At 32.9% G+C, this 27,035-nt stretch overlaps 1 protein-coding gene across 1 annotated transcript in view; it reads right to left on the reverse strand.

Moving 5' to 3' along the window:
- Positions 1–21,002, reverse strand: part of LOC143229857 (glucosamine-6-phosphate deaminase 1-like) — a 32,983-nt gene extending 11,981 nt beyond the window's left edge. The window contains 5 exon segments of the mRNA XM_076462697.1: positions 4,781–4,855; positions 4,858–4,962; positions 5,595–5,696; positions 13,097–13,240; positions 20,728–21,002. Of these exon segments, the coding sequence (XP_076318812.1) occupies positions 4,781–4,855; positions 4,858–4,962; positions 5,595–5,696; positions 13,097–13,220 (406 nt within the window). The 5' untranslated portion in view covers positions 13,221–13,240; positions 20,728–21,002.
- Between the last annotated feature and the right edge of the window lie 6,033 nt (positions 21,003–27,035).

The following is a 27,035-nucleotide window of genomic DNA, read 5'->3' on the forward strand; positions in this document are numbered from 1 at the left end:
TGAAACATACTAGCAGGTTACTGTACTACTTTGAGAACAAGTGTGCCCTTTCCCCTCTAAATAGGGAATGAAGAAAATACCTTGAATGAGGTATTGAATGAAAATAAAAATGTTCTTCCCCACTATCACCTGGAATCCCAGTCATGCTGCTTGTTGTAGGAGCAGACATGTTTGATCTCTGAACTGTAAATGGGAAGAAGCAAACAAGTCAGTCATCCATAGAGAGAAGAATACAAAGACTCAGAGATTGAGGGTGTTGGGCAAGAGTTTGTACCCCACAACAAAACAGTTAAAGAGCTGAGGTTAGTCCAAATGATAGGCCTTGAAACATTCAACTTAGAACAATAAATAACTATCAATGATGTGGGCATTATAGGGAAAACCCAAAATTGTTGATTACAAGAAGAAAAATGAGGTTTCTAGTCTCATAAACATAAGAAAAGGAGCAAAAGAAAAGCTCACCCCAGTGAATGGGAAAAAATTAACTCATGAAAAGTAGGACAATTAGACATATAGTTAACATTGATAATAAATTATTCACACACAGAACAATGAATTAGAGGTTACTAGTAGTAGTAATACGTAACGTACAAACTACCAGAACACATGTAGTTAATTACTTATTAATAACAAGTTAACAAACCAACAAAATTTGTCAAGTCTAAAATGTATATAATATCAACAAGTGTGTAAAGCGATTAAATTTACCTAAAAACACAGAGTAATGATTAATATCTAGCTTACAACTCACTTAAAGTAACTTAGATTATGAAAAACATAAATATCTGAACAAAGTCTAAGCACTGATGATCTGAAATTCTTAATTTTTTCACGTGTAAATTATGACACAGCTATGAAAAGGGCAACTAAGCCACAACTGCCACAGGTATATCAATCAGGTAAGAATGGTGCATGTCAAAACAATTACCACAGAGAAAACTGGAAGCAACAGGATGAGAAGAAGATGACACAGCAACTGGGGGAAGATGAAAACTTCTGAAGAGATGGAGAGTGTGACAGACCAAATTAAGAAGGTGTTGGTAAAATTGAATCCAAATATTGATTGTATTTTTCCTCAGAAACATTTTCATCCTGAAAAGAAGAAGAAATCACTGGCTGGACATATTAATCTAGTTCCCTGTAAATTAAGGCCTGTACCTCCTCTGTAAGAAAAGTCAAACTAGAATCCTGGGAAATTGTACCAGTAGCATTTTTGACTGCAAGAGAAATCTCCATACTCAATACATTGATCTCAAATTCATACTAAGATCTCTTAAAATTTGGAAACAAGAAATAAGTGCAAAAACAGTAAAGTAAGGCTGTTCACATAAAAACTGTAATGGCAAAGAAACATGTTCATAAATGGTAGCTACATGTAGAAAAATACATGCCTAAACAACACTGTGCCACTGAAAAAATGTAAGGATTGAGTAAGAATAGTAGAGAGAGCTAGCTGTGCCATTATAGATCGGTGAAGAATACTCATGTAGACACATGACATGTACGTGTTCATAAATGGCACAGAATTAATGAGGTATACAAAATGGTGCACTGAGTGCAAAATTTGTAGCAATGCTGACAGGACAGACAGAAAATTTAGATACATTTGTGTGTAAAGACCATACTGGAAGCAAATATTTCAGGCTATAGCCACATTGTGATCATGTGAATAACTGATTACACTATGTAACACAAATTTTGTTCCTGGATAGTATGTGTTACTCAAGGAAACTGTTAATTATATGGTATTCCAACAGATAATCTAATGTATTACTTTTATGTACATCTGATTTGTTTTAGGTATATTGATTAATCATCCTAAAACCCTATCCCTATAGAAGGTTAATATTCATGATATAAACAATGATGTGACCATAAAGACATGAAATGCAAGTTTTATAATAAATCTTGTTTGTTTAAAACAATCTCTGAAATCAGCTAGAATTTATTATTTTTTCAACATTTTTCACATATAACATTACTGTGGAATTGCCCATCTACAAGCAGTACACAAAAACATTTAATAAATGTACAATAGCTTTTGTTATACAACAAATATAAATATGAAAAGGCAGACATTTGTATTACAAATTCCTTCTTTCTCACAGTTTCCTGAATATTCTGCTTTCCATTTCCATTATTTTGACCAAAGATTGGAAGAAGGGTATTATTACCATCTGTTATTATAAAATGCTGAGTCATCTCATCCTCTCATAAAATACTTTCACATCAACTTCACACATTAAATAGATGTTACAGAATACTTCTATAGTGATCATACCTTAAACTGAGGTGTCCACATATTTCAATTCAAGGTTTTTAAATCTTTTAAACCTTTCATTTGCTAAAACAAATACTCTTTCAGCAGTATTTCTTAAGTAGAGCAGTAAATACATGTAATATTTATGGTTCTGTTTGTTTCCAATTGTTCTTAAGAGCTCCCAGTAACTACCATTTTGCAATGATGTACTGAGTCACCAATAATATAAGAAAATTAGAAAACACATTTGTACAACTTCAGTGTAAAGTTTAGACTTTCTTCAAATTCTATCACTGTGCATACTTCCTAGACAACCAGCACAAGAATCAACATAGAACAAATGTGAATCACATTCAGCTTGAAGCACAAATGAATGAAAACCTTTACACTGTAAATGCACACCCAGCTCTTTGGAAGGGAATGTGGTTGATATATGAATACTATCAAGAGAAACAAATACAATAGGAAAAATCATTACATTTTCTACACTTTTTGATTACTTTCCTTCTTCCAGTAATATACAGAAGGTTACAGAATGAATTTGTTATATAAATGATTAAATGTTGCATCAAAAATTCATTTTAGACAAATACAAACAGTACCAAAGAAATATTAAAATGGTCAGCTATAGAAGGATGGCTTTTTTATCAGTTAGCATCTATAATATATATCTTCTTTTTGAATCCTATGAAATACTGGATGATCTAAACTCAGAAATAATATCTGCTATAACTGTACATACTGGTGACAAATACGTTCTAGTTTAAGGTCAATTTATAATAACTTTACATAATTCAGTAATTTTATGCAGTAATTCTAAAATATCATTTCTGTAATATAGGCATAAATAAAAAATAAATATTTTTATCTCTGCAAACTTTGACTTAAATAAAAAAGAGTTATTACCTAGTGTTATGGCAAACAATTACTTGCTTAAAAATGAAACTTTTATAAAGTGGAAGATTTATACTGTTTGTATTGTACTGTACTGATATATACTGCAGAGATGCAACTATTTTAAATGACTGAGCATAATGATTATAGACAGAGCCTGTGCAGATATCATACAACCACTGGATACAGTTTTGAGTCATCCATGTCTGTGGATCCATCTGTGGTTAAACTGTAAACACTGTTAGTAAGTATGCTTGAAATAATTTTGTCATCTTCACAACCCAACATTTGAACAATAGCTGTAGTTTTGGTTCTAGCAAAGCCCTATTTTTTTGCTATATCCTGCATGATCAGCTACAGCTAGGGGTAAATTATGAGCAATGAAGAATTGCGTGAACATCACTTCTACATTTATGGTTTCATATTCTTAATTCTTACTCATAAATGTCGTTATCTGCATCTTTTTGTCTTCGCCTCAGCCTTTTGTTGGTGAGATGTCGATTTTGTATGTCTGGAACAATCGTTTATCCTGCCATGAGTCACAGAAAAATCGATGTGACAAACTGTACAAAACGCATGACTGTCACTGACTTTTGATGCAATAACCAGATATTTTGCACAATACTTTTTCCTAACTTTTTGATTCATAGTTTTAGTTCTTTTAGATTTGCCAGAAACAAGACAATCTGGTGAATGAGGCCTCTTTTTTTCCATCTTGTGAATGATCGCATTGGTATTTCTATGCCTCTTAGAAAACGAGAAATACCCATCTACGCAAGCGCTGATTGGCTGACAAACACTAATGATGTAACTATAGATTCCCCCACTTACCCAATATGGAGAAGCACCGCACTCAAACTATTGGTAAACGTCAGAGATACAAATATTTTTTATTATTTCAAGCACAAACATGATTATTGCAAGCAGCCATTTGGACTATGTCTTTTATTTATTATCAAAATTTATTTGTATCTCACTAGAAATTTTCTTTTCACCCCTTTTCAAGCCCTGGGGGAACAATTTATCACTTTATTGTACAGGCCTATATAATATATAATAATTTGGGAGTTGCAACAAGTCGTAATATTTGTCAGTATGAGCGTATAGTCATAATGTATACACCAAAATCGTAATAATTACACTCACATCGTAATGGTTGGCATCTCTGATACTGTTTGTATTGTACTGTACTGATTTGTACTGTTTGTATTGTACTTTACTGATTTATACCGTTTGTATTGCTGTGACCAACCAAACAGAAAAACTGAAGACCGATGCAGTGATTTTGTATAATGGGCAAAAATTCACATTTGTGATGGAAAATGTAACTCAAAATTACTACAGTTGTTTTTTATAGCATCCCCACTTCCTTGTTGAGTCAGTTACTACAATCTTTGCTCTGTGTGTATTCTTTTATCCATAGTAGAGCATAGTAGAAACCAAGAAAAATGTACCCACCATAAGGTAAAGTATTAAAAACCATGAATGATTTATACCTGTAATTAACACACTACTACGTTGCTATTAGATATCCAATCTTAACAATTTCTTATAAACTAGTTTTATACATAAGCATTAGATCTACACATGAACTTCACCCTAATAATTGTTAATATACATGTTTACCTCCTATAAAAAGTTCTATTCCTCCTGCCTCTGATATTTTCCTTTCAAATTCTTCACATTCTTTCTGTAAGTCTGGGCATTCCCATCCAGTATGTGGGCATTTTCTGGCAAGATATCCACATGTTTAAACAAGTTGTTCCACATAAAAGAATGGTAACTCTCAGGGTGGTCCCTTGGAAGTCCTGAAACATACAATATTGAACATTTAGTACAGTTTGCAAAACATACTTTTATTCGAAGTATGTACTTTAATTTAATGCAACCTCAGATTAATACTCTGACAGTAAATATATGAAACAATTATTAAAACTATTTCAGAATACATACATTTTTCTCATATGTATTTGCTACAACTACAAAGTGGAAAAAAATTATTCAACATATTCTATAAAATTAATAATAATAAATATAATTTAAAGTAAAATGAGATGAATCTATTTATTTTTCAAACCTTTATGAATAAAAATATACTCTAATTTACAACCTAGGCCAGCTTTTTAGCACTGTTAGCAATTAAAATGTGTACCTATGAATAAAAACTTTTAAAATGGTAATACCATTAAATATACTTTGTTTCAGTTTAAGATATTTTGTATGTCATAAGCATTAACAATTATATTTAAAAAAAACCCTAAGAACAATTGGAAAATACAACAATGCACATCCAAATCCATTTGTAAATCTTATTTCAGTTAACAAAACACTCTTTATTCAAACCTAACACTGTTAATTCAAAGAACTATTATTACATATTAACAACTCGTCACAAAAATATTTACTCTCAATTTTTCCTAAAACTATTGCACACACTTACCCACATACTCATCCATGTTGAATGTTTTCACATAACGAAATGACAGAGTCCCTTCTTTGTAAAATTCTATTAACTTCTTGTAGGTTCCAAATGGAGTACTTCCTGATCAACAAAGTAAATATACTTATTATTATTTCTCATTTTTGAGCAATGAGAATTTTCATACTGATAACATCTATCTTGGATAAGTCTTTAAGTATGGAGAGAAAGAACAATGATATTACCAAACTTTTAGTGGTAGAGTCAATTTCTTAGAGTGAAGATTTTTTTTTAAAATTTCCCTATACTAATATAAGCACTAACTCTCAATGACAAAATTGTGTGATCTAGTTAATTCTCACTTCAAAGTTCTTCTATATGATAAATTATCGGTGTACCTAACATAAGAAATAATAATGAAAAAAATATCAAATCCAAATTTGTTTTAAAACTAGTGTTTAACATAAGACTACCAGGTATTCTCTTTCTAAAATTTTGCTTAAATAATGAATTTAAATATAACTGAACAAATGTGCTAAAATGTGATAAGTATATTTTACCTGGTACATTGCCAAAAATGAATAGAAGCCTGTAGAAGTTATAGTTTTCCTACACCTAAAATATATTTCTGATCGGTACTTCCACTCACATACATAGCTATTCTCATTCAGCACTGCTACAAGACTTTTATTCCCATTTACCCCTCTCATGCAAACTGTCATGTAACAAACCCCCACCAACAGGTGCACCACACACACACACACAACTCCCTCCATGCAAATGCTGGTCCTTGAATTAATTTCTACTGGTTTGTAATGTATCTTGGCTTTTTAAGGCACTGATACTTTAGTTTTTTTTTAATATTTGATGACTAAAAATCACCTGAGAATTAGTTTATATTTTTCATTTTGAAGAAATAGCAGGATTTTCTGTTTGCCAACACACAATGTAATATGCATACAGATATTTTATTTGGAATGTTAGTCCCCAAAAGTGTTTTTGGAACTTTGCCAGTCTATGACTGCCAAATATTGGGAAACCATTGCTTTATGCTTTTCTGCCCTACTATCACTTTAAGTTTAAGCAGAAACCAAAGCATCAGTGAACACGGAGGAGGAAAGATGAGGAATATATTTTCAGTGTAGGAAAATTATAATAATTTTTACAAGGTACCTTATTTCTTCTCATACACATAAGTAAAAATCTCACTCTTGAATGAGTGGAGGAAGTAGAGCATAATACGTGGAATACTGCACCATTTCTGTATCAGGTATACTCTTTGTCCACATGTGGAAAAGGTAAGACAGACCTGGCAAACTAATCTGAAGAGCACATCCAAATGGGAGAGAAAATGGTTAGGCAGTGATTGGAACAACATATGTATATATATATATATCTTACTAAAACAGATTAGGCTTCCTCAAATACAATAATATCCTTGGTACTGAGGATTAGCACAAGAGGGAAAGTGGAGCAACCAGCAAATGTATTCACCATGACTCACAACACCAAAGGAATGTACCCAAAGCAAAATGAGTAAGACACTTCCTGAACATGTGTAAGGGCTTATGGTGACTGGCTTAGCTTTAAATTCAAAACACAACTACTGGGAACTGACCTCCATGCAAAAGCAGAATGAAAGATTCAAATCAAAGGGTTGTGAACTGCAAGTATGCCAATATACCACATGTATGAGAACATTAGAATTATTGGTACAGCTCTAAATCCAAACCTCAACTGCTGGAAACCAAAACCCATGCAGTGCAGGATGAGGGATCCCAATTTCATACGTGTGAGGATATAACGTTGATTGGTTTAGCTCTAAATCCAAAACTCGACTGCTAGGAACTGACATTTATGCAGAGTTAGGATGATGGATCCCAATCAACTCAGCATTAGTGTTGGCAATAAGGTGACTAGTTCAGCCCAAAAATTCAAAACTCAACTGTTGGGAACTGACTTCCATTCATGGGTAAGATGAGGAATCCCAATTGTTATAGTGGCTCACTCCAAAGCTACAGTATCCCCTTTGAGAAGCCTGTGAAAAGATGGAATATATTGTAAGAGGATGTCCATCAGCTACACCAGCAGAACACTACTGCCTTTCTCTCAACTGATTGAATTCATCATTGTTCATATTGTTTATCCTTCATTCAGGATGTCTCCATGATTCACCAACCCAGGAGCTTGGAGCTAGAAAGTGGTAAAGGACTTTCTTACTTCACTGGAAGAAATGGGAGCAGAAAATATAGTGATGAATCTATGGTACATAAACACTGGAGGCAGTGTGATGGGTGATTACAAAACCATAATTTTAAAAGAAGACCTAACCCAATTTATTCAATCTAGGGAATGGCAGGGATGGGCAAAAATCCCCTTCTGCTTTACAAAGGAAGTCCTTGGATCAGTACACCTTGGAATGGGCATATTTATAAAGCAACTATATCATGAAGAATAACCCATGAATGATCTTTCAGAACACCCTGTCTCTAGTATATGTAAAAGGAAGGAACAGTGTGTATTAAGTAACCATAGAAATCATGAAATGAAAGTCAATATGATCTTATGGTGAGGATTTGAATATAAATCTAAGTGATTGAAGTACACCTGGACAAGCACCACTTGCCACAGAGTGGTATCCAGATGAAAAAAGTGGGATGGGCCCCTGAAAGTATATGTATGTATGTGTATATATATGGAAAAAGGTGGAGTATGACAACAAGATGAGGAAAAAACAGCAACGTGAGTAAGAGATAAGAGTATGCTGAACAGTAAAGGATGATGTAGATGAGATGCCAAGAGAAAAATAAGACACCTAACCTGATAGGAAGAGATATGAAATAATTGACAGGAAAAAGGAAACAAGGAAGAATGTATAAAAGCTGAACCCAACTGGTAAGGATGGAAAGATAGAGGTCATGAAGAGAGGATAATTGCCAAGGGATGAATAGAGAAGAACAATTATGATGGAAGGAAGCCATGTGGATGACATAATAATGAAGAGCATAAATTAAACATGGAAGTCAATCTGGATCAAACATGGAAAAAGGTGGGAAATGGAAGGAAAGGAAATTGTTAAGAAGGAGAAATTATACTCCCAAGCCACCAATGTCTTGGTAAGGAAAGATAAATCTGGGTAAAGAAGAATACAAGAGAAATGGTACAGAGTATCTGAAACATTAATGGCAAACAAATCAAACTGAGAATATCCACAGGCTAAGATTAAAGATGGAGGAAATACACCTTAAGGGATAAATGAAAGTGTTGGAAAGAGGTAAAGGTGGAGTTGATTGGATCTGGAGCAGCTGTAGAAATCATGGTTGGGCCACCCAGTAGTGGCAAGCAGAAGGATTTGACATTGAGTGGATGATATAAATCACCCTAGGAAGGAGTCAGGTAAGAGAATATCCATAAAGAAGTTTGTCCAATGCTGACTGAATGTGTCAACAGCCAGAGCAAGTGGATGAGGCACTGGTGACAAAAACTGAGGTAACTTATTATTAAGGAGAGTGACAAATGCATCCACATGCTAAGTGCCCTTCCAAGTACATAAACACTGGAAATTCTGATAATATAGAGGCCACTCCATCAATTAAAGTTTTTTTCTAGGTAGGACAAATTATCTTAAACAATGTTAAGACTACCTAAAACTTGACATTCAAGAAGATGAATACTGTGTGTGCAGGCCCAGAATATCAGATCCAACATTCAATAGCAAAAGGGAAAAGAGTAGGGCCTCCCTGGTAATTGATGTGTGCCACCACTGTAGAATTGTATGTATGGATTACAACTAGATGATTGCAGGCAAAAAGAGAAAATTATCCAAAGGACAGAAAGAAGCCTTAGGATAATGATATAAGAAGACTCTTCAGCCACAGACCACTGCTCTAAAGCAACTTGATGCTCAACCCATGCTGCCCAGCCATAGAATGAACCATCCATGAAAATATGTAAATCTGGATGAATGAAATGAATGAGAAAGCCATCAATGTGTGAGCCTTGTCTAATCACCAATGTAGATCATCTACAAGTGAAGGAGAAAGAGTAAGAGGAAAACCATAGGATGTTATGCAAGGCTCCTTTGGTCACAAAGTCCATTTATGGGATCTTATGTGATCACACCTATGAGGATAAGTGTCATCATAGAGGATTGCATTTATAAAAGAGATAGAGCCTTGTAAATAGTAATAAAGGGAGAAGTATGGTTGTTGTTGACTGCAAGCTCCATAAAATAAAGTCAAAGAGGGGAAGGTTGGGCCCAACTGAGTTGAGCGTTTAACAAAACACCCAAATGGATAAAAATTAAATAGGAACAAAGGATCTCTCAAACAAATTAACCAACCAACTCAAGTTGCCTTGAAAAGAAGCAGATAAGTGTGCTGGGTGGACTCCAGTTCAGAATGAGCCAACAGAAGCCAGTCATCCATGTACTGGTAGAAGCACAATCCTCAAGCATGCATAGGCCCAGTAAAAGCCTTGATCACATGACAAAAGACATACAGTGTCATAGAATCTGCATAAGAAGAGTGTGAAGTTGATAAGCCACCCAGTGATTAACAAATCAATGGTAGCATCTTGACTGCTGTGATATTGGAACGTGGAAATGAGCATTTGAGATATCAACTTTGTTCATCCATCAACCTGCAGAAAAAGCTCACCTAGGTGTGAGAAATGACTACATAGCAAAGCAATGTAGTACCAAGAACCAATTGAGACATGAAATATTGACTGCAGGTTGCTAGCCAGTCTTTGATTTTCTTGGGAACAATAAATAGCCTGCAATAAAACCCTGGAGAAGAGTGAACCACAGGTTTGATGGCATTCTGTGAAAGAAGGTCCTGTATTGCCTTGGAATGGTACTGACATATGGTAGGATCCCAAGGAAATGGGTACCTGAGACAATGAAAGAAATGAATGGCAAATGTCTAGGATAAAACCTGAAGGACACATATATCCCTGTTGAAGTCTTAGCATAGATGAATATACTAAGATGAACAAGATCCCACTGGACCAGAGCCCACAGGGTAGCCACCAAAACTACTGGCAGTGCAACACTCAGTGTCAAATAAAACGACCAGAAGAAGATCCCCTAGAGGAAGGTACAGGTGAGGGTTTAGAAGAATTAGGATGGGAAACAAATATAGGGTATGGTTGAGACTCTCTGTGAGATAAATGATCAACCAATGAGGAAGGAGTTTATTGCTGTATTACAGATTCCACTCAGGATTCCAAAGTTGCTGGAAGATCTTTAAACACTACCCATTGAAGAAAAAATGCCAGGCACAAGTTTCTAAAATAAGTAGATGGCAAACTAATGTGGAATAGAAATGTGTCTCTCCCCAGAAGATCCCCAAAACGGAGGGACTGTGTGTGTAAAGAATGTTCCAGAATTGATAAATATGCAAACAAGGATGGAAATAAGGGCAAATGTATTCCCCATAAAACCCTCAGGATCTCAGTAGATCACCTCAAAGAGAAGGTGTATTGTAAATAAGTATGGTAAGATAGACATAATAGTAAGACAAAGGCAAGAAAATTAGGCATAGGAAAAAACAGTGGAACAATCAGAGTCCATTTCCAAATGAGTAAAATAGATTCCAGTTGCTGAGAGTTAAGGAACTGAAAACTAGCCTAATAAACTAAAGCAAACTGACCTGAAGCCCATGGAGGTGAAACATGCTCATGCCATCATGTAAACTGAGATATAAAATGCTTAACATGAATCCCAGTATCAGGAAATGGTGAAATCACAAAATATTGAGAGGAAGAAATGCTCTAAGGAAGGTAGAGGATTATAGGAAACCAGGAAAATTGATAAAACAGAACATATACCTGGGAAGTAATGCCCAAAAAAAGCCATATTGGGCTTAATGAAACTCACTATAGGAACATGGAAGGATACAGCTAATTCAGTTAAAGGAAAAATGTTGTGAAATGTTTCATCACCCCAAATAGGTTTGGCTTGTTGAGAAGAAAGTTTAGAAACAGCAATAACAATCAGTCTCTCTTGGAATAATTATTGATAATTGAGTAAAAGGTAGAACCTCTCAAGTGGTAACTTGCATTTCAGAATTCATAATGCAAATGAAAACAAAATACAACTGTCTTGGTAAATATAGAAAAATGATAAGTTCCATAACTGGGTGAAAAATTAAAGAATACTATGAAGATATGAGATACAAATTACAAATATATAACATAAGTAGGAACTGAAAAATAAATAATACCAAAATTAAAAATTAAAAGAAATCATTACATAAAACATCCAAGCATGAGCACTGACAAATGAGAAATAATAGTTTGGTAGAATATTGTACAATAGAATAATGTGTGTGTGTGGGGAACATCCACTGGTAAAGGATTGTTACCTGACAATTTGCATGCGTGTTCGTTTGACAGAAATTAAAAGTAGAGCTACATACTGGGCTATCTGTGTTTTGCCCACTAAAGGTATTGAAACCCAGTTTCCAGCACTGTAAGTTCACAGACATACCATATGTGGCACTGGGGGCTTACACATGTGAATCAGTTAAACCATGTAAATAGAAGGATATGTCAGAGTGAAAGGCTTGTGGAAAAAATTGAAAATAGAGAGCAGAACTGAACAATAATAGCTATGTGTGAGCAGAAAAAAGGTACCTTCTTGAAACATTGTAGATAGCTAGTTAATTTATCCTTATGCATGCTGTTCTTTCCTAAAGTCAATAAAATTGGTCTTTAACACACACACATATATATAAATATAGTTACACACATGACCTTCTACCCATTTTACCTCTGTTACATCCATTTTATACAAATTACACAAGACATAATGTTGCAGGTTGGTATAAGTTATAATATATCTAAATGCAAGTACCTAGATACTGACCTTCCAGTTCATTATGTTGTTTTGGATGTGCTGAACAAAATATAATGTTTTTGTTCATATATGGTTTGGTTTAATTCTATCTTTAAGTATGTTTTAATATTAAATCAAAACAATGTTATTCTAAAAATATATATATTATACAGTAGACCACACTACAATATCATGAACCATTTCAGAATGACTAAAAACAATTGTTCTTTTCAGTTTACTCTGAAAAAAGTTTGTGTATAAAGTAGGAATTCTCCATGATTTCACAACATATAGGTATATAAAGTTACTTATCTGTGAGAAGTACTGAGATATATTACAGGCTTGTAATCTGGAGTTTGTTTTTTTATTCATCTGGATTTGAAACCAATTATACAATCATAAAACACTCCTTAAAATAATGCTTACTTTTGTTAATATAACTTTTAACTTTCCCTGCAGGCTTCTACAGGTTTAAATCTCTGACCAAATACTTAGGGAATCTCTCTTTATATGATCATTCCATCATCAAAATATTTGTAAGCATAAACCTCAATTTATTTGTTATTTTAACAAGTCAAATGACAATTTGTATTTTTGCATAACTGCTATCTTTGTTTGCAAATATTTTAAAAGTTGTGATTATTAGCAAAAGTAAAGGGAAAATTTAATAAAATGACAACACCTGTTGGCAAACCAAGAGTGAAATAGCGATTTGGTCCTGGATTGAACTCATGGATCCTTTTACGGATGTACTTGGCATTCCAGATACTGACTTCTGCTGAGTTGTCAAGGATAACTAATCTCATGTTTTATAGTTTTACAATACCTGCAACACATAATGTTTCAAAATTAATTGATATTAAATGACTGCATACATCTGTGAAAGGAATGCTCACTTATAAAAACTGGAGTTTCATCAGCATAAGTATAAAAAATATGAGTAGAAATAACAGGAAGGTCTATCGTTTCCAAAATAATCATGTCCTTTTCTTGTTAGAAAATTACATAGAAAAACCTACTGTTACGGTAATTCAAAATTTTGTTTGCTTTTTCTGTAAAGCTCTAGCAAAAGGTATTTTCTTCAAAGTATTAAGTTTAACATCTACAGTACTACACTGGCATCTTTTATCAAACTCTGCTTTCCATGTTTTCTGGAAATATAATTCCTCCACAAATTATTAACTTTCATATCTATAATACTACACGTGTCCTTTATCAAATTCCACTTTTTATTATTCTTCCTTTTTTAAATTTTAATGTACCACATTTGATCAGTTTTGTAACACAGACAAAAATTTACAAAATATAAAGCCCTTAAAAAATGCAGCAAGAAATTACAACACCTTGTATCCTTAAGCACTCTTCGTGCAATGTGTACATCTCTAATTTGCAACTGAAAGCAGCTTATAATACATTTTTGGATGTTGTAATCTGACTGCTAGACAAGTATGTGTAAAATATTGTCTATAAATGAAATATTCTCCTATTTACCATTGTTACTGAATTATAAGTTGTGAAAATAAAACTATTAGAAATTAACCTTGCTTAACTTTATACTGCAGAAAAAATAATGCAAGTAATATGGATGGTTTTGATGATGTTACTGGTGATGTTTAAATAGTATGATTTAGCACTGTGTTAATGTTTGAGAAACATCTGTCAGGCTCTTTCTCGAGGTCAAACACACTATAGATAATTGTATTTTTAATACAATTTATGAATTTTTTACAACTGTGCCATAATTTAAGTACAGTAGACACATTAACTGTATTATTTGCAACAAATAAAGGTACCAACCAACTTCTGGTTTGTTTGTTTTTTAAGAGCAAATCCTGAAAAAAATATTAAATTAAACTATAAAGAATTTCACTGTAACCTACTTTTCCACTATAATAAGTTTACAAACTTTCATAAAACAGTTAATTTATTATCATGATAAGTCATTATTACAAACTAAGATAGTATCACCTGGATACTTATGGTAAGAATGTGAGTCTCATTTTGATAATTAATGGGACAAGGCCCTTTAGAACATTACAGCATCTTAAACTGGATAAATTGGACAAATATTTGGTAAACTGCCTTTAATTACAGTAAGTGCAAAGTAATACATTTGGATTATCATAGCTTGGATTATATATATATAGGAAACTGCTCAATAGTGTGACTAAAGAAAAGGATCTTGGCATACAACAGGATGACAGGAAACATGATAAAGTTGAGAAAACATGTTAGGTTTCAGTTAAGATAATTTTATTTTTAACAGGGTAGTATCGTTAGCAACGAGATGCGGCCAAAACAAGCAAAGGACAGCAGTTACAAACAGAAAACTGAAAGGCAACAAAAATGAAATAATCCTTTTACATTAACACAATAAAACTTTTACTGAATAAAGATTCCAAATTAAGGTGAGTAACCAATAGCTACCACTGGTTGAAACTGTAGAAAGTCTCCCCTCCAATCAAAAATAGGAATAAACCAACCAATCCTAACACACAATCCACAAGAGTGCTATAAAGACTGACAACACCATACCCACACAGACCTGAAGATGTTTGTTTGTTTGGAAATAACCACAAAGATATACAATGGGCTATCTGTGCTCTACCCACCACAGGTATCAAAACCCAGTTTCAAGTGGTGTGAGTCTGCAGATATACTGCTGTGTCACTTGGGGACAACCTATAGATAAAAAGTTGCAAGCTTTCAAAACATCATTTTCTACACTCGTATTTCTAAAAGGGACAGTTGCCATCTACCAACTAAATTTTATCATGAATACTTTGCCTGAACAATCTATTAAAGAAAATTATAATTTCCTGAAAAATAAAGTTTGAATTTTTCTTTCTTCAAGCATGGTTGTACAAAAGCAGCCATGAAAGACCCATTGTGAAATAGCAAAGTCTACTTTTATTCTGTTATAGTTCTGTTTGCCATTCATATATTTTTTTTCAGTATGAATCTTTAGTTATTTTAAAGTACTAATTCACCTACTACCTAGAGCACACTAAATTTGTGTGTGTTTTTTTTATTATGAAACTAGCACAAGCTTCCCCTGGTAATAGTATGCAGATGTTAATGTGGTAAAAAATTATGAAAATTAACTAATCACATGAGATGTAACCTCATGGTCTAACCCTTAAAATAAAATGATTTTGTTGATCTTGAAAATCAGTTCACAAGATTAATTAATACAAATTGTTATTGATCTTGAAATGGTTGAATTTTGGAACACTGGTTTGTTTGTTTTTTCAGAATTAGTTTTTTTTTCTTCTTCTGGTTCTTTTTCCAAATTTCTTTAGTTACTGAAGTTAATAAATTGATATTTATGCAATATTGTTCACTAATAGTATTTATATTAGGTCCAAGTCATATTACGTCAGACATAAAATTCATAATTCAATTGTTTGAAAGTTTTGTTTTGAATTTTGATGGTTATTAAAGCTTAATAATTTTTTTTTAAACCCTCATTGTAGCTGCAAACTGTTTTAGTCCATTACACTGTATTTATGTTTGGATGCTATATTATGAATAGTAAGTTTGTGATAGTAGATCACTTGGTACTTAGCTTTTAATATCTGGATCTCAAATTCAAATATAGTACTTTATATGTTTTGAAAGTATTACCTCCCAGCTTATACCATTTGCAATTAGCTAGTACTGGGTTTTAAGGAATTTTTGCTCTGCTATTTGTCTAAGAAACCCTTGTAAATATCAATTTAATTTGTTTTGTAAAGAGGGCTTTACAACAGCTAACTCTGCAGAAAATAATTTATAAAATAAAATATTACATAACTAGGTTACTTTTGTTTGACATGTGTAGCACTGTAGCAATCTAAACAAAATGCTGCTGCATCCAGAGCCAAGTAAAACCAATTTATTAAAATAGAACAACAGAAGCACAAAATAACTACAGCAGAAATTTCATCACTTTCAAAAAAACTCATACCTGACCTGGACTGAATACAAATATTAATAAAAAAATACAACATAAATCTCAATGTTCTTAATTTCAATAAATATCAAAGGGATTAAGAAAACAAGAATAAAAACAAAACTGGCTCACCAGATAATAACACAATGTTTCAAAATTAAACCACTTCTCAATATCAAGAATAATAATGAGCAATAATTCTTTCTAGCTCTGTCTCTTGAAACAATTCATTTTCAAGATGAAGGAAGTTGTTTTTTTTTAAGTTAGTGGTTAGGCCAAAAGATTACATCTCATGTGACTAGCTGTTACTGTAAATCTACATAATTTTATGCAACATAAATATCTGTATGTAACCACTAGAAGAAATTTGTATCAGTTTCATAATATGTCCACAGATACTTTAAATCTACATGTTCTGAATGAGTTAGAACTTTAATATAACTAAAAATTCATATTTTGAAGTAAATAATATAAAAATAATGGTACAATATACAAAACCATAACAAAATAAAAACAGAATTCACTACATCTGGCTCAAATAAGTAAAATCTGAGTTTTAAAAAGAAATTTCTAAAAGGTACAAATACTTTAATACCAATAATAGTAACCATAAGAAAATGACTTCTTATAAACATTTTGTTTAGGTTGTACTGTAATTAATAGATTTTAAGAGTTGTTGAACAAAACCTAGTGAGATTTTGGTTCAACAAAGAAACAATTAAAATCTATTGATAGATTTCCATCATACATGTACAGCCTTACAGAGAAGTTTTTGCCACCATTGTTATAAAAGCTATAGATAAGAACCTTCCCCAGGACATTCCATGATCACTTTTCAAGTTTTGTGCTACTTTCACTAGAACTGTGGAAAGATTTTGCAACATAAATATAACATACAAAGAAGCGACAAACTAATTTTGCATAAGATGTACATAGTGGAAGCAATTATTTTTGAACATTGAAAAATTAGTGCCTGAACAATTAGTAAGAGTGTATTTCTGTAGTAAATAGCTTTTCCCACTTTAAACACTTGTTTCTGACTCAAAAAAGAATACAAAATTTTCCAAAACAAAAAAATAAAAAATGCATTAATACAAGTGTAGTTGAGATAATTTTTGCTACGGCATGAATCAGCTTACATAACTATATTAACAGGGCAGCCAAACAGTTATTAGAAAGTCAAGTGGTTTCCGTTCAAAATTATGTAATATATACTGCCAAAAAATAAAAAAACATAAGTAGTATATCGTGTATAGTTTTCAAGATGAGAGAGACAGAATATAAACTCGTAACCTAAGAATAAATATCATTAAATAATCATTTCCACAACCAAAATATTTAAACAAACTGCTGACATACAGCACTCATTAACTATATTATTTTACAATTCATGTCTTACTAAACCAAAAATTTTAAAGTACTTCTATATACGTAAACATACAACACTTAAGAGACATGCTCAAATATATTATATACATTTCTCTAGCCAATTCACATGTCAGTTTTTCTCACAAGTGCCCATCAAATGAACATTTATTCTACTAACCTACAGAAGAAATATTGTTAAATGATATAAATGAAAATATAACAAACAACACAAAGGTACATGAAAATACCAATGCACAGGTATGATTTCTATAAATAAAATTTCATTAAAGTAAATATATTAAAATGATATATATATTAAAATATATTTAAAGGAATAAATCAGTTGAAACTAAGTTTAAAGTCTAGTAATACCTTGTTACCTGATTATATTGGATGTTTATTGTTTCAATACTAAAATAACATGTACTGTTCTACAAGCCTATTTGAACACTGGATGATAATTACCACTTAAGAAATTTTCTTATCTTTTCAGTTTTATACAGTAACAGAAAGCTTTACATTCTAATGTAAAATTTAAAAAAATACATATTCAGATCAATCAAATAATTAATTATTCAGTGAAATCAGTCTGTTATTATAAGTATTTGCTAATGTACATGCACACATCTTTTTTTCCATCTACATTAAAGTAAATCTTTCCTTAGTTATTTTATTATATATACATACAAAACAATTTTTCTGATGCAACACTTGCAACATATTGTACAGTTGAAGAAATTGATATTAAATGAATGTTGCATGCATACAAAACTCATAAGATAAAACTCAAAAGTACAAAAATGTTTTATATATGTATCAACACAAACCATTTTGCTTTGTACATCACTTTATGTAAATTATAACAGGTATGACAACTCAAGTTTTAAAAATAACAACATTTGACTGTATATTCTTTTTGGTAAATAATAATAAAAACACAGAAAAAAGTACTATTAACAGAACAAAACCACATTCTTCACTAAATGTATTTCAATAATTAACCACAATCATTCTAATTAATAAACAAAATTAAGTAATTAACCTGTAATAAGTCATTCTCTACATTATACAAAAATGAATTACATACTAAATCAGAGGATTCAGTTAATAAAGAAGTCTGTATTAAAATTACCGAGATTTATATTTCATTAAATTTTAAAATATCTATATATTACACTCTCAGTCCATTTTTAAAAACCAACCTGCTTAACCACTTATTTTTTTACAACACATGAAATACACACAAATATTTTTATTTTCAAATTTGAATAACTGCATACATGTGCTTAAACATAATTAGCCTTAGAATATTTTAAAGAAATACAGACACCAGAATTCATTTTTAATGTTTATTAATAGTGGTTAACAACCAAAAAACAACAGTTAATTATTAGATGATGCATCTTTTTCTCAGTGCCATCTTTATTGTTGGTAAATACTTCTTTGTCCAAATACATCAAAAAGTAGCCTCCTGGTGGATTGGTTATAAATCTATGAGCTTTGTTTCCTGATCACAGCCATTACTTTGGATTTTAAGAAAGGTGTAACATGTTTGACAAGCATGGTTAACATAAGTTATACAGCTTTAAAAGTATTAAAACACATACAAGATTTTCAGACCCTATTACCAAAAGTGTATAAACACTTTCCTCAATTTCTACCAAAAATGAAACAAACCTTAAATTTCTATATTTGGCAGTATCATATGTCTGTAAGTAAGTTAGTCCTTGTCATGAATTTTGTTAAATAATAAACATTTATAACAATGCATAACTAAATAAGTATGTTATACTATTAAACATATTTTAAAATACAAAATCAAACAAGATGATTACACTAGAAAACCATCTTCAAGAAGTAGTCAACTTAAGTCATGTTCTTAGGTATGCTTCTCATGCATACTAATAACATTGTATATGTTTACAGTGAAACATAGCTTACTCATTAAAATAGCTCAAAGTATTTGTTTCACAGTAAAGCCATGCTGTGTTAACTGAGAGAAATCAAACCTGGATTTTAGTCCAGAAGTCCATAAACTTACCACCATCCTCCTGGGGGGCAGCTTTAAGTAACAATACTCTGAATTTCCAGGAATTATCAAAAAATAACATTGAAATTATTTCAAATTTACAGTATGGAAATTTAAAATTTAAATGTACTGTTACATAAGTTATAAACTTTAATACTGTATAAACATATTTTATGGAAATTAATCCTATTAAAAAGTGTTATTATTATTGTTCTCCAATTTTTTGTTTTCAAAATACAGGTTAATAATTAATATTACTTAACTAATTAGCCATCTTAACCTGCTACATCATTTTAAGTTACATGTTCAATAAGGTATTTATTTATGAACTAAAGTACTGTTTTGATTTTTTTTTAAAGTTCAACTAGGATAAAAAACAAACTGTTGACTATTCTCTCAGAGAAGTTATATCTTTATAGATTTGTCTAAGTTTACAAGTTTCAACAATAAAAACTTAACTAAATATGATATGGTGTACTAATCCCCTTTTCCACAAATAACTTGTACAACCTTAGTATCTGAATTATACTTTTACTGTATGCAAATTTAGCCATATTCATAATTACTCGTACCTTATAAGCTCTCACGAAAAATTTTACTTTCGAATTTGATTTTGAAAGAGATTTAAAAAGTTTTAGAATTTTACTAAAACTAAAGGACTAAAGCAACCAATAACTGAGTAAGCTATATATCATATAACACGTACATAGAATCACTAACCATGATATTCATGGTAAACTACTCCGTAGACAGTGTAAGGTACAGAGTACAACTATCTGCAAAAAAAAGTAACCAAGACAAAAACCGTATCTTTTCAGTTTTTACAACTCTACAGTATCTTCCGTATTTTAACCATATGGTTTTTAGTTCCCTTGACAACATATCTCATTCGAACTCAGGGAACATAAAATGTACGTACAACTATGTCCATAAAAGGAACATAAAAGTAGCAATCAAAAATACTGCCAAGAATATACCTCACCTTTCTTCTTACAATCGAGTATAGCGTCTTTTTAGTTTTACGTAACTACTACTTATCTCGTACGCCCTCAGCCTACGCGTTACAGCAACTACATTGAAAGATCATTGAACTCGCATTTTAACCCGAAATATTCAGTTGCTTGGTAATAAGATAAAAAATACCCAAGGCCCAAGCTGTTCGAGAGGTCGTTCGAAGGCGCTGTTTTTGTTTGTTGTTTTTTTATCAAGCTCAAAGCTACGCAGTGGGCTGTCTGTGCTTTTCATTCCACAAACATCGAAACTCAATTTTTAGCATTATAAGCTTGTTGGCTTAACGCTCAAACACTGGGAAGCACACCAATGTTATTTGAAATGTTGACTATTTGAAAATGATATAAAAATGTTTTGAAATATGCAAATAGTTTTAAAGACGTACAAAAGTTTTGTCCTACAATTTTTAAGCCCTTGTTACATCTCTAATGATAATATACATTATCATTCTAAATGAAGGATGGCCCGGTATGGCCTAGCGCGGAAGGCGTGCGACTCGTAATCCGAGGGTCGCGGGTTCGCGCCCGCGTCGCGCTAAACATGCTCGCCCTCCCAGCCGTGGGGGCGTTATAATGTTACGGTCAATCCCACTATTCGTTGGCAAAAGAGTAGCCCAAGAGTTGGCGGTGGGGGGTGATGACTAGCTGCCTTCCCTCTAGTCTTACACTGCTAAATTAGGGACGGCTAGCACAGATAGCCCTCGAGTAGCTTTGTGCGAAATTCCAAAAACAACAAACAAACAAACTAAATGAAGGATATGAATATATTATTTCATGATTAAATCTATAATATGTGAAATTTCGTTTGATTTTTTTCTGTTGAGCACGTGTACTGGAAAGTGTGGCATGCGTTATATTTGTGCGTAATTTTTCAATCTGAAATCACACAATAATTTCGGATAGTTTCTCCTATTAATATAAGTAACAAACTTAGAAGTGTACTTTTGATAGAAAACTGTTTGTACGTTAATAATGGACTTTGAATTTTAGTCTAATATTCTCCATCTTTTTCAGTTTAACTGCAAAGATTGTCTAAAATTGATGTTCTTTAGACGGCGTGCGTGGTATTTTTGAGTATAATAACTTCGGATGAATAATAGTGGTGCATATTCTTTGAGTGTGTGTGTTTTCTTGTAGAGAAGCCATATCGGGCTATCTGCTGAGTCTACCGAGGAGAAACGAGACTCTGATTTTAGCATTGTAAATCTGTAGACTCACCTCTATACTAGTGGCGTTACTTCTAACATGGCACAATATTATTGTCATTTGTTTAATATAAGTCGCATCTCTTTAACACTCCAAAATTAATGCATAATATTTCGCCTCCTGCACTTTCTTTAATCTTTGATCTTTCACCATTTTAGTTAATAAACCAATTAATTTGTTTTGGATGGCATTACTAAAGTAGTGTGTAAATTTCATTCCTCGTTACACAAGATAAATGTTTTTAACTGACTAGATCGAAGTTGTCCAATAACTTGATCAGTCCAAAGAAACTAGCATATATTTGTACAGAGATTCATATTAGGATATTCAGTAACACTAAATACTAAGTCAGGTAATGCAAAAACTGTATTACAGCAACCAGTCTTTTTTAAGAGTTTGTTTTGAATTTTGCGCAAAGCTACTCGAGGGCTATCTGCGCTAGCCGTCCCTAATTTACCAGTGTAAGACTAGAGAGAAGGCAACTAGTCATCACCACCCACCGCCAACTCTTGGGCTGCTCTTTTATCAACGAATAATGGGATTGACCGTTACTTTATAACGCCCCTACGGCTGAAAGGGCAAGTATGTTTGGTGTGACGGGGATTCGAGCCCGCGACCCTCAGCGTATGAGTCAAGTGCTTTAACCACCTGGCCACGATGGTCCTTTTTAAGAGATTTCTCCGCAGTTGTTTTTCTAGTACCGTTCATATTTATGCATGTTTGTCAACTATATATCCCCACTATTTAATTACCTTTCAAAGTCTAGCCATTTCAGCAGATATTCTTTATCGTTTCCATGTGATTTGAAAGACAATCCTTATTCGTAATTTTGAAAATAAACAAAAAGTAAAGCAAAATACATTGTCACTAATTTGAGAATACACCAACCAACGTGGTTCATGTTTATGTTTATAATTTAATGAACTAAAATATCTTTGTTTTCCATCTATGGGGGATAATTATTGTCACTGAAATGAAAATAAGGACTTTTAACTAAAATTACGTAACTAATTATCGTTAAACACCAAAACCCACTCGCCTTCAACACTATCAACAGTTTCTGTTGAAGTAACTAAATTAGCACTTACAATTGTATCCAAATTCTCACACCCTGCTGAATAATTTAGTAACACTTATAGCAGTCTGACTTTCGTTTTCGCAATATTTATCAGACTCTATGAGGTTATTTGCACGTTTTCACCATCATTGTTACTAGAATCAATTATTCTTAAGCATGTACAGTTACAACAGAAAGTATTTGAATCCTTGCGTCCCGTGTAGGTTTTGCTCATAACTTAAAAAGTATCACGATTAGGCTAATAGAGGTATTTTATATTGTAATATTTATACTAACACACATCTACACAAATACTTAGGTAAATTAAATGATAAATATACTATTTATAAACAAATAACCAAAAATAAGAGGAACAGAAAGTGTTCGTAGAATTCAGGACGTGTGAAAAAAATGATATTCCCGTAAACATTTTGTTTAATTTGGTGAATAAACAACGTTATACCATTCCAGAACTAGACACTTGGTTCATAATTATTTGAATTTAGCCAGCAAAAAATGTACTTTCGGTAATTTAGCGCCATCTCCGTCGTTATCTGCTTGGTCATCATGGTGAACAGGAAACTGTTCAGTGATTTAAAAAAAAAACCGAATTATTGTAAAATACAAGTCTCGTGTGTCTCTTTCCGGTATTGCTACACAACTTAGTTGCAGAAATCTACTGTTCAAAGCATAATTGTTAAGTTTAAGCTTACAAGATCAACTGCTAACCTCCCACGTTCCTGACGCCTCACCAAAATCCCAGAGAGAACCAAGAGGAAGGTTCTCAGAGAAGTTACTAGGAACCTTCGTTTAACACGTAATGAAAATACAGAAACTGGTAAGGGGAACTGGGGTTGAGGTAAGCACCTCTACAGTTACGAACATGTTATGCTCTTCTGGGTTCAAAGCATGCCGTCCTCGTAGAACTCCATATTTAAAGCCTGTTCATTTAAAAGCACGATTGAGGTATGCAAGAAAGCATGAAGATAAACCCTTTACCTATTGGAAGAGTATTCTTTGGTCAGACGAGACTAAAATCGAGCTTTTCGGCCACAATGATGTTCGCTATATTTGCCGTAAGAAGGGGGAACGAAACCTTCCAAAGAACACCATCCCTACAATTAAACACAGAGATGGCTCGATCATGCTGTGGGGTTCCTTCAGCTTTTCTGGTGTATGCAGTCTTCACCGCGTCAATGGAATCATGGAAAAAGAAGAGTGCGTTGATATATTAGGCACTATATCAAGAATGATGCTTGGAACTTGCGGCTTGGGCGTCGTTGAATCTTCCAGCACGACAATGACCCTAAGCACACGTCGAAATATGTGCAATCCTGGTTGCAGATGAACCTTATAAGCATTCTGGAGTGGCCATCGCAGTCACCTGATCTCAACCCAATTAAAAACGTTTGGCATGAGTTGAAGACCAGGGTTCATCAGCGTCATCCGAAAGAGTTGGAGGCCTTCTGTAAAGAAGAATGGAAAAAAATACCAGTCGAGTACTATCAAACGATCATGGGGGGCTATAAGGAGAGATTGCGCCAAGTAATTCACCTGAAAGGCTTCACAACTGACCATTAAAGTAGACGCACGAACACTTTCTCCTCCTCCTATGTTTGGTTATTTGTTTATAAACAGTTCCTAATTTTTCAGTGTAAGACTAGATGGAAGGCAGCTAGTCATCACCACCCACAGCCAAATCTTGAGTTACTCTTTCACCAACGAATAGTGGAATTGACAATGCTTTATAATGCCGCCACGGCTGAAAGGGCCGGCATGTTTGGTGTGATTGGGATTCGAACCCGCGACCCTCATTTACCACCTGGCCATACCGATCCTTTAATATACAAACCGGACCTTAGTTTGCACAAAAAACAAGTCATCACCATGACGACGGTCAAGGTGACTCTTCAACAGCTGACGCAATACTAACAGATTATGAATAACTAACTTAGCGCCATCTGCAGTTGTTGTTGTTTTGAATTAAGCACAAAGCTACCTACACAATAGGCTATCTGTGATCTGCCCACCACAGGTATCGAAACCCGGTTTTCAGCGTTGTAAGTCCCCAGACATACCGCTGGGGGGCCGCTAGCTACATGGTCCTATAATAAATTGTTATAGTCATGAACGCTCAGACACATGCCACACTTAATTAAGAATATGATAATGAATAATTATTTGAGGACTCATCATTAAGATATTGTTATGCAAAATCCATAATACATAAGTAATATATTGATAAGTTGAGTAATCTGTACATTTCAATGCCTATATTCTATCGAAGCAGGATTACTAAAATTGATTTTTATCAAAACATCTTTAGTTTTCCATTACTATGTCATATCACAGAGTTTCTTCAGGCATGGTCTCCTAGGCAGTTGCTCAACTCGACTATACCTAGGTCTGGTCCTGATTAGGTGGAGTGCAATAGTTGATATAAATAAATAAATATATATAGGGGTGGACAAAAAAAATGTGGTCCTCCTTGAAATTGTTGTTAGTTTGTTACATCTCTTACTTGATAACAGAAAAGCATATAAAACCACATATTTTTAGAGCACACTTGATGAGATCTGTTCAAATATAACCTTAAATCCTAATTTTAATACTGGCTGTCATAAATACCTGAACGTTTCATGATTTTAGTTATATTTTCTTATAAAAAGTTTCGTGCACCTACTAAAGTTTTAAAATTTTCTTCTTCCATTTAGTCTACAAAATGACCAAACAAGTTTTTCTGCAATAATTGAACGTAGAATGAAACTCAAAATAATACAAACCAGCTTCAAAAGTTAATAATCAGACGGCATTACCTTGAATTTCAGTACTGTTTCACATTGACGTGGCATGCTTTCAATGACTTTGTGCAGGTATTCCTGACTACTTTACTGCCATCCTTCCCTAAGTATTTAAAAAAATTCATTCCCTGTGTTTGACTTGCAATCTTTTGTTAATCAGTTGAACTCAGCCCACAAATTTTCATTCGGATTGATATCAGGTGATTGACATGGTCATCCCATTACAACAATTCTCTTATTTCCAAGATATCTTTTAACGACTCCACAAATTCAGAGAAATTTGTTTGATAATTTTGTAGGCTATTTGAAATTGGAAGATATAAGAAACTATAGAATGTCCACAACACTTTTCATGAAAAAAATGTAACTAAAATAATGAAAAGTTCAGGTATTTATGAAAGCCAATGTTAAAATTAGGATTTGAAATCATATTTCATTATTTGTCTTGCATTTCACGCGCAGCTACACGAGCGCTGTTTACGCTAGTCGTTCCTAATTTAGTAGTGTAAGACTAGATGGATTGCAGCTAGTCATCACTACCCACCGCTAACTCTTGGTCTATTCTTTTTACCAACGAATAGCGATATTGACCGTATTAATAAAAAACATCCACGTGAAAATATAACCTATTACATCAGTCATGTTAAAAAAGAAATAATTTGGTAAACATAAAATTATAAGCTATATTTTCAGAGTGGTACTTTAGATGCTGAGTACAGGGTGCTTGATAGTAAAATCAGGAAAGTTTACAAAAGTAGTTTTGAAATATTAGTGATTGAGGGACTTTGTGAAATTTCCATAAACTGGCTATATTAAAAAAAAAAAACTAGAACCAGTAAAGCATTGATTTTTCCATTTAGCATAGCTAGTAACAAAAATAATACAATTAAGCTTAAAATAATGACCTAAGCAGGAAGTTAGATACAAAATTTCGAACCAGGAATCAGAAACTTTAGCAAGAAATTTCATCAATGATATTATTGTAGGATTTGAAATGTCAGTAGAACTTCACTTAGATCGTGAATGTAACTTTGAATCCGTCTAGTTTGTGGCGATATGTTAAATACTTAGAAATACCAGGACGACAGTTTTTCATCTTATTTTTGGTGTAATGACTATTGATACAGCCGTACTAATTTAAATAAATTATCCATTCATATGGATAAACATAAAAAATGTAGGATCAAGATATTTCACTCCTACTCATTAATTATCA

Source organism: Tachypleus tridentatus, chromosome 10, assembly GCF_004210375.1.
Source record: "Tachypleus tridentatus isolate NWPU-2018 chromosome 10, ASM421037v1, whole genome shotgun sequence".
Taxonomy (NCBI): Eukaryota; Metazoa; Arthropoda; class Merostomata; order Xiphosura; family Limulidae; genus Tachypleus; species Tachypleus tridentatus.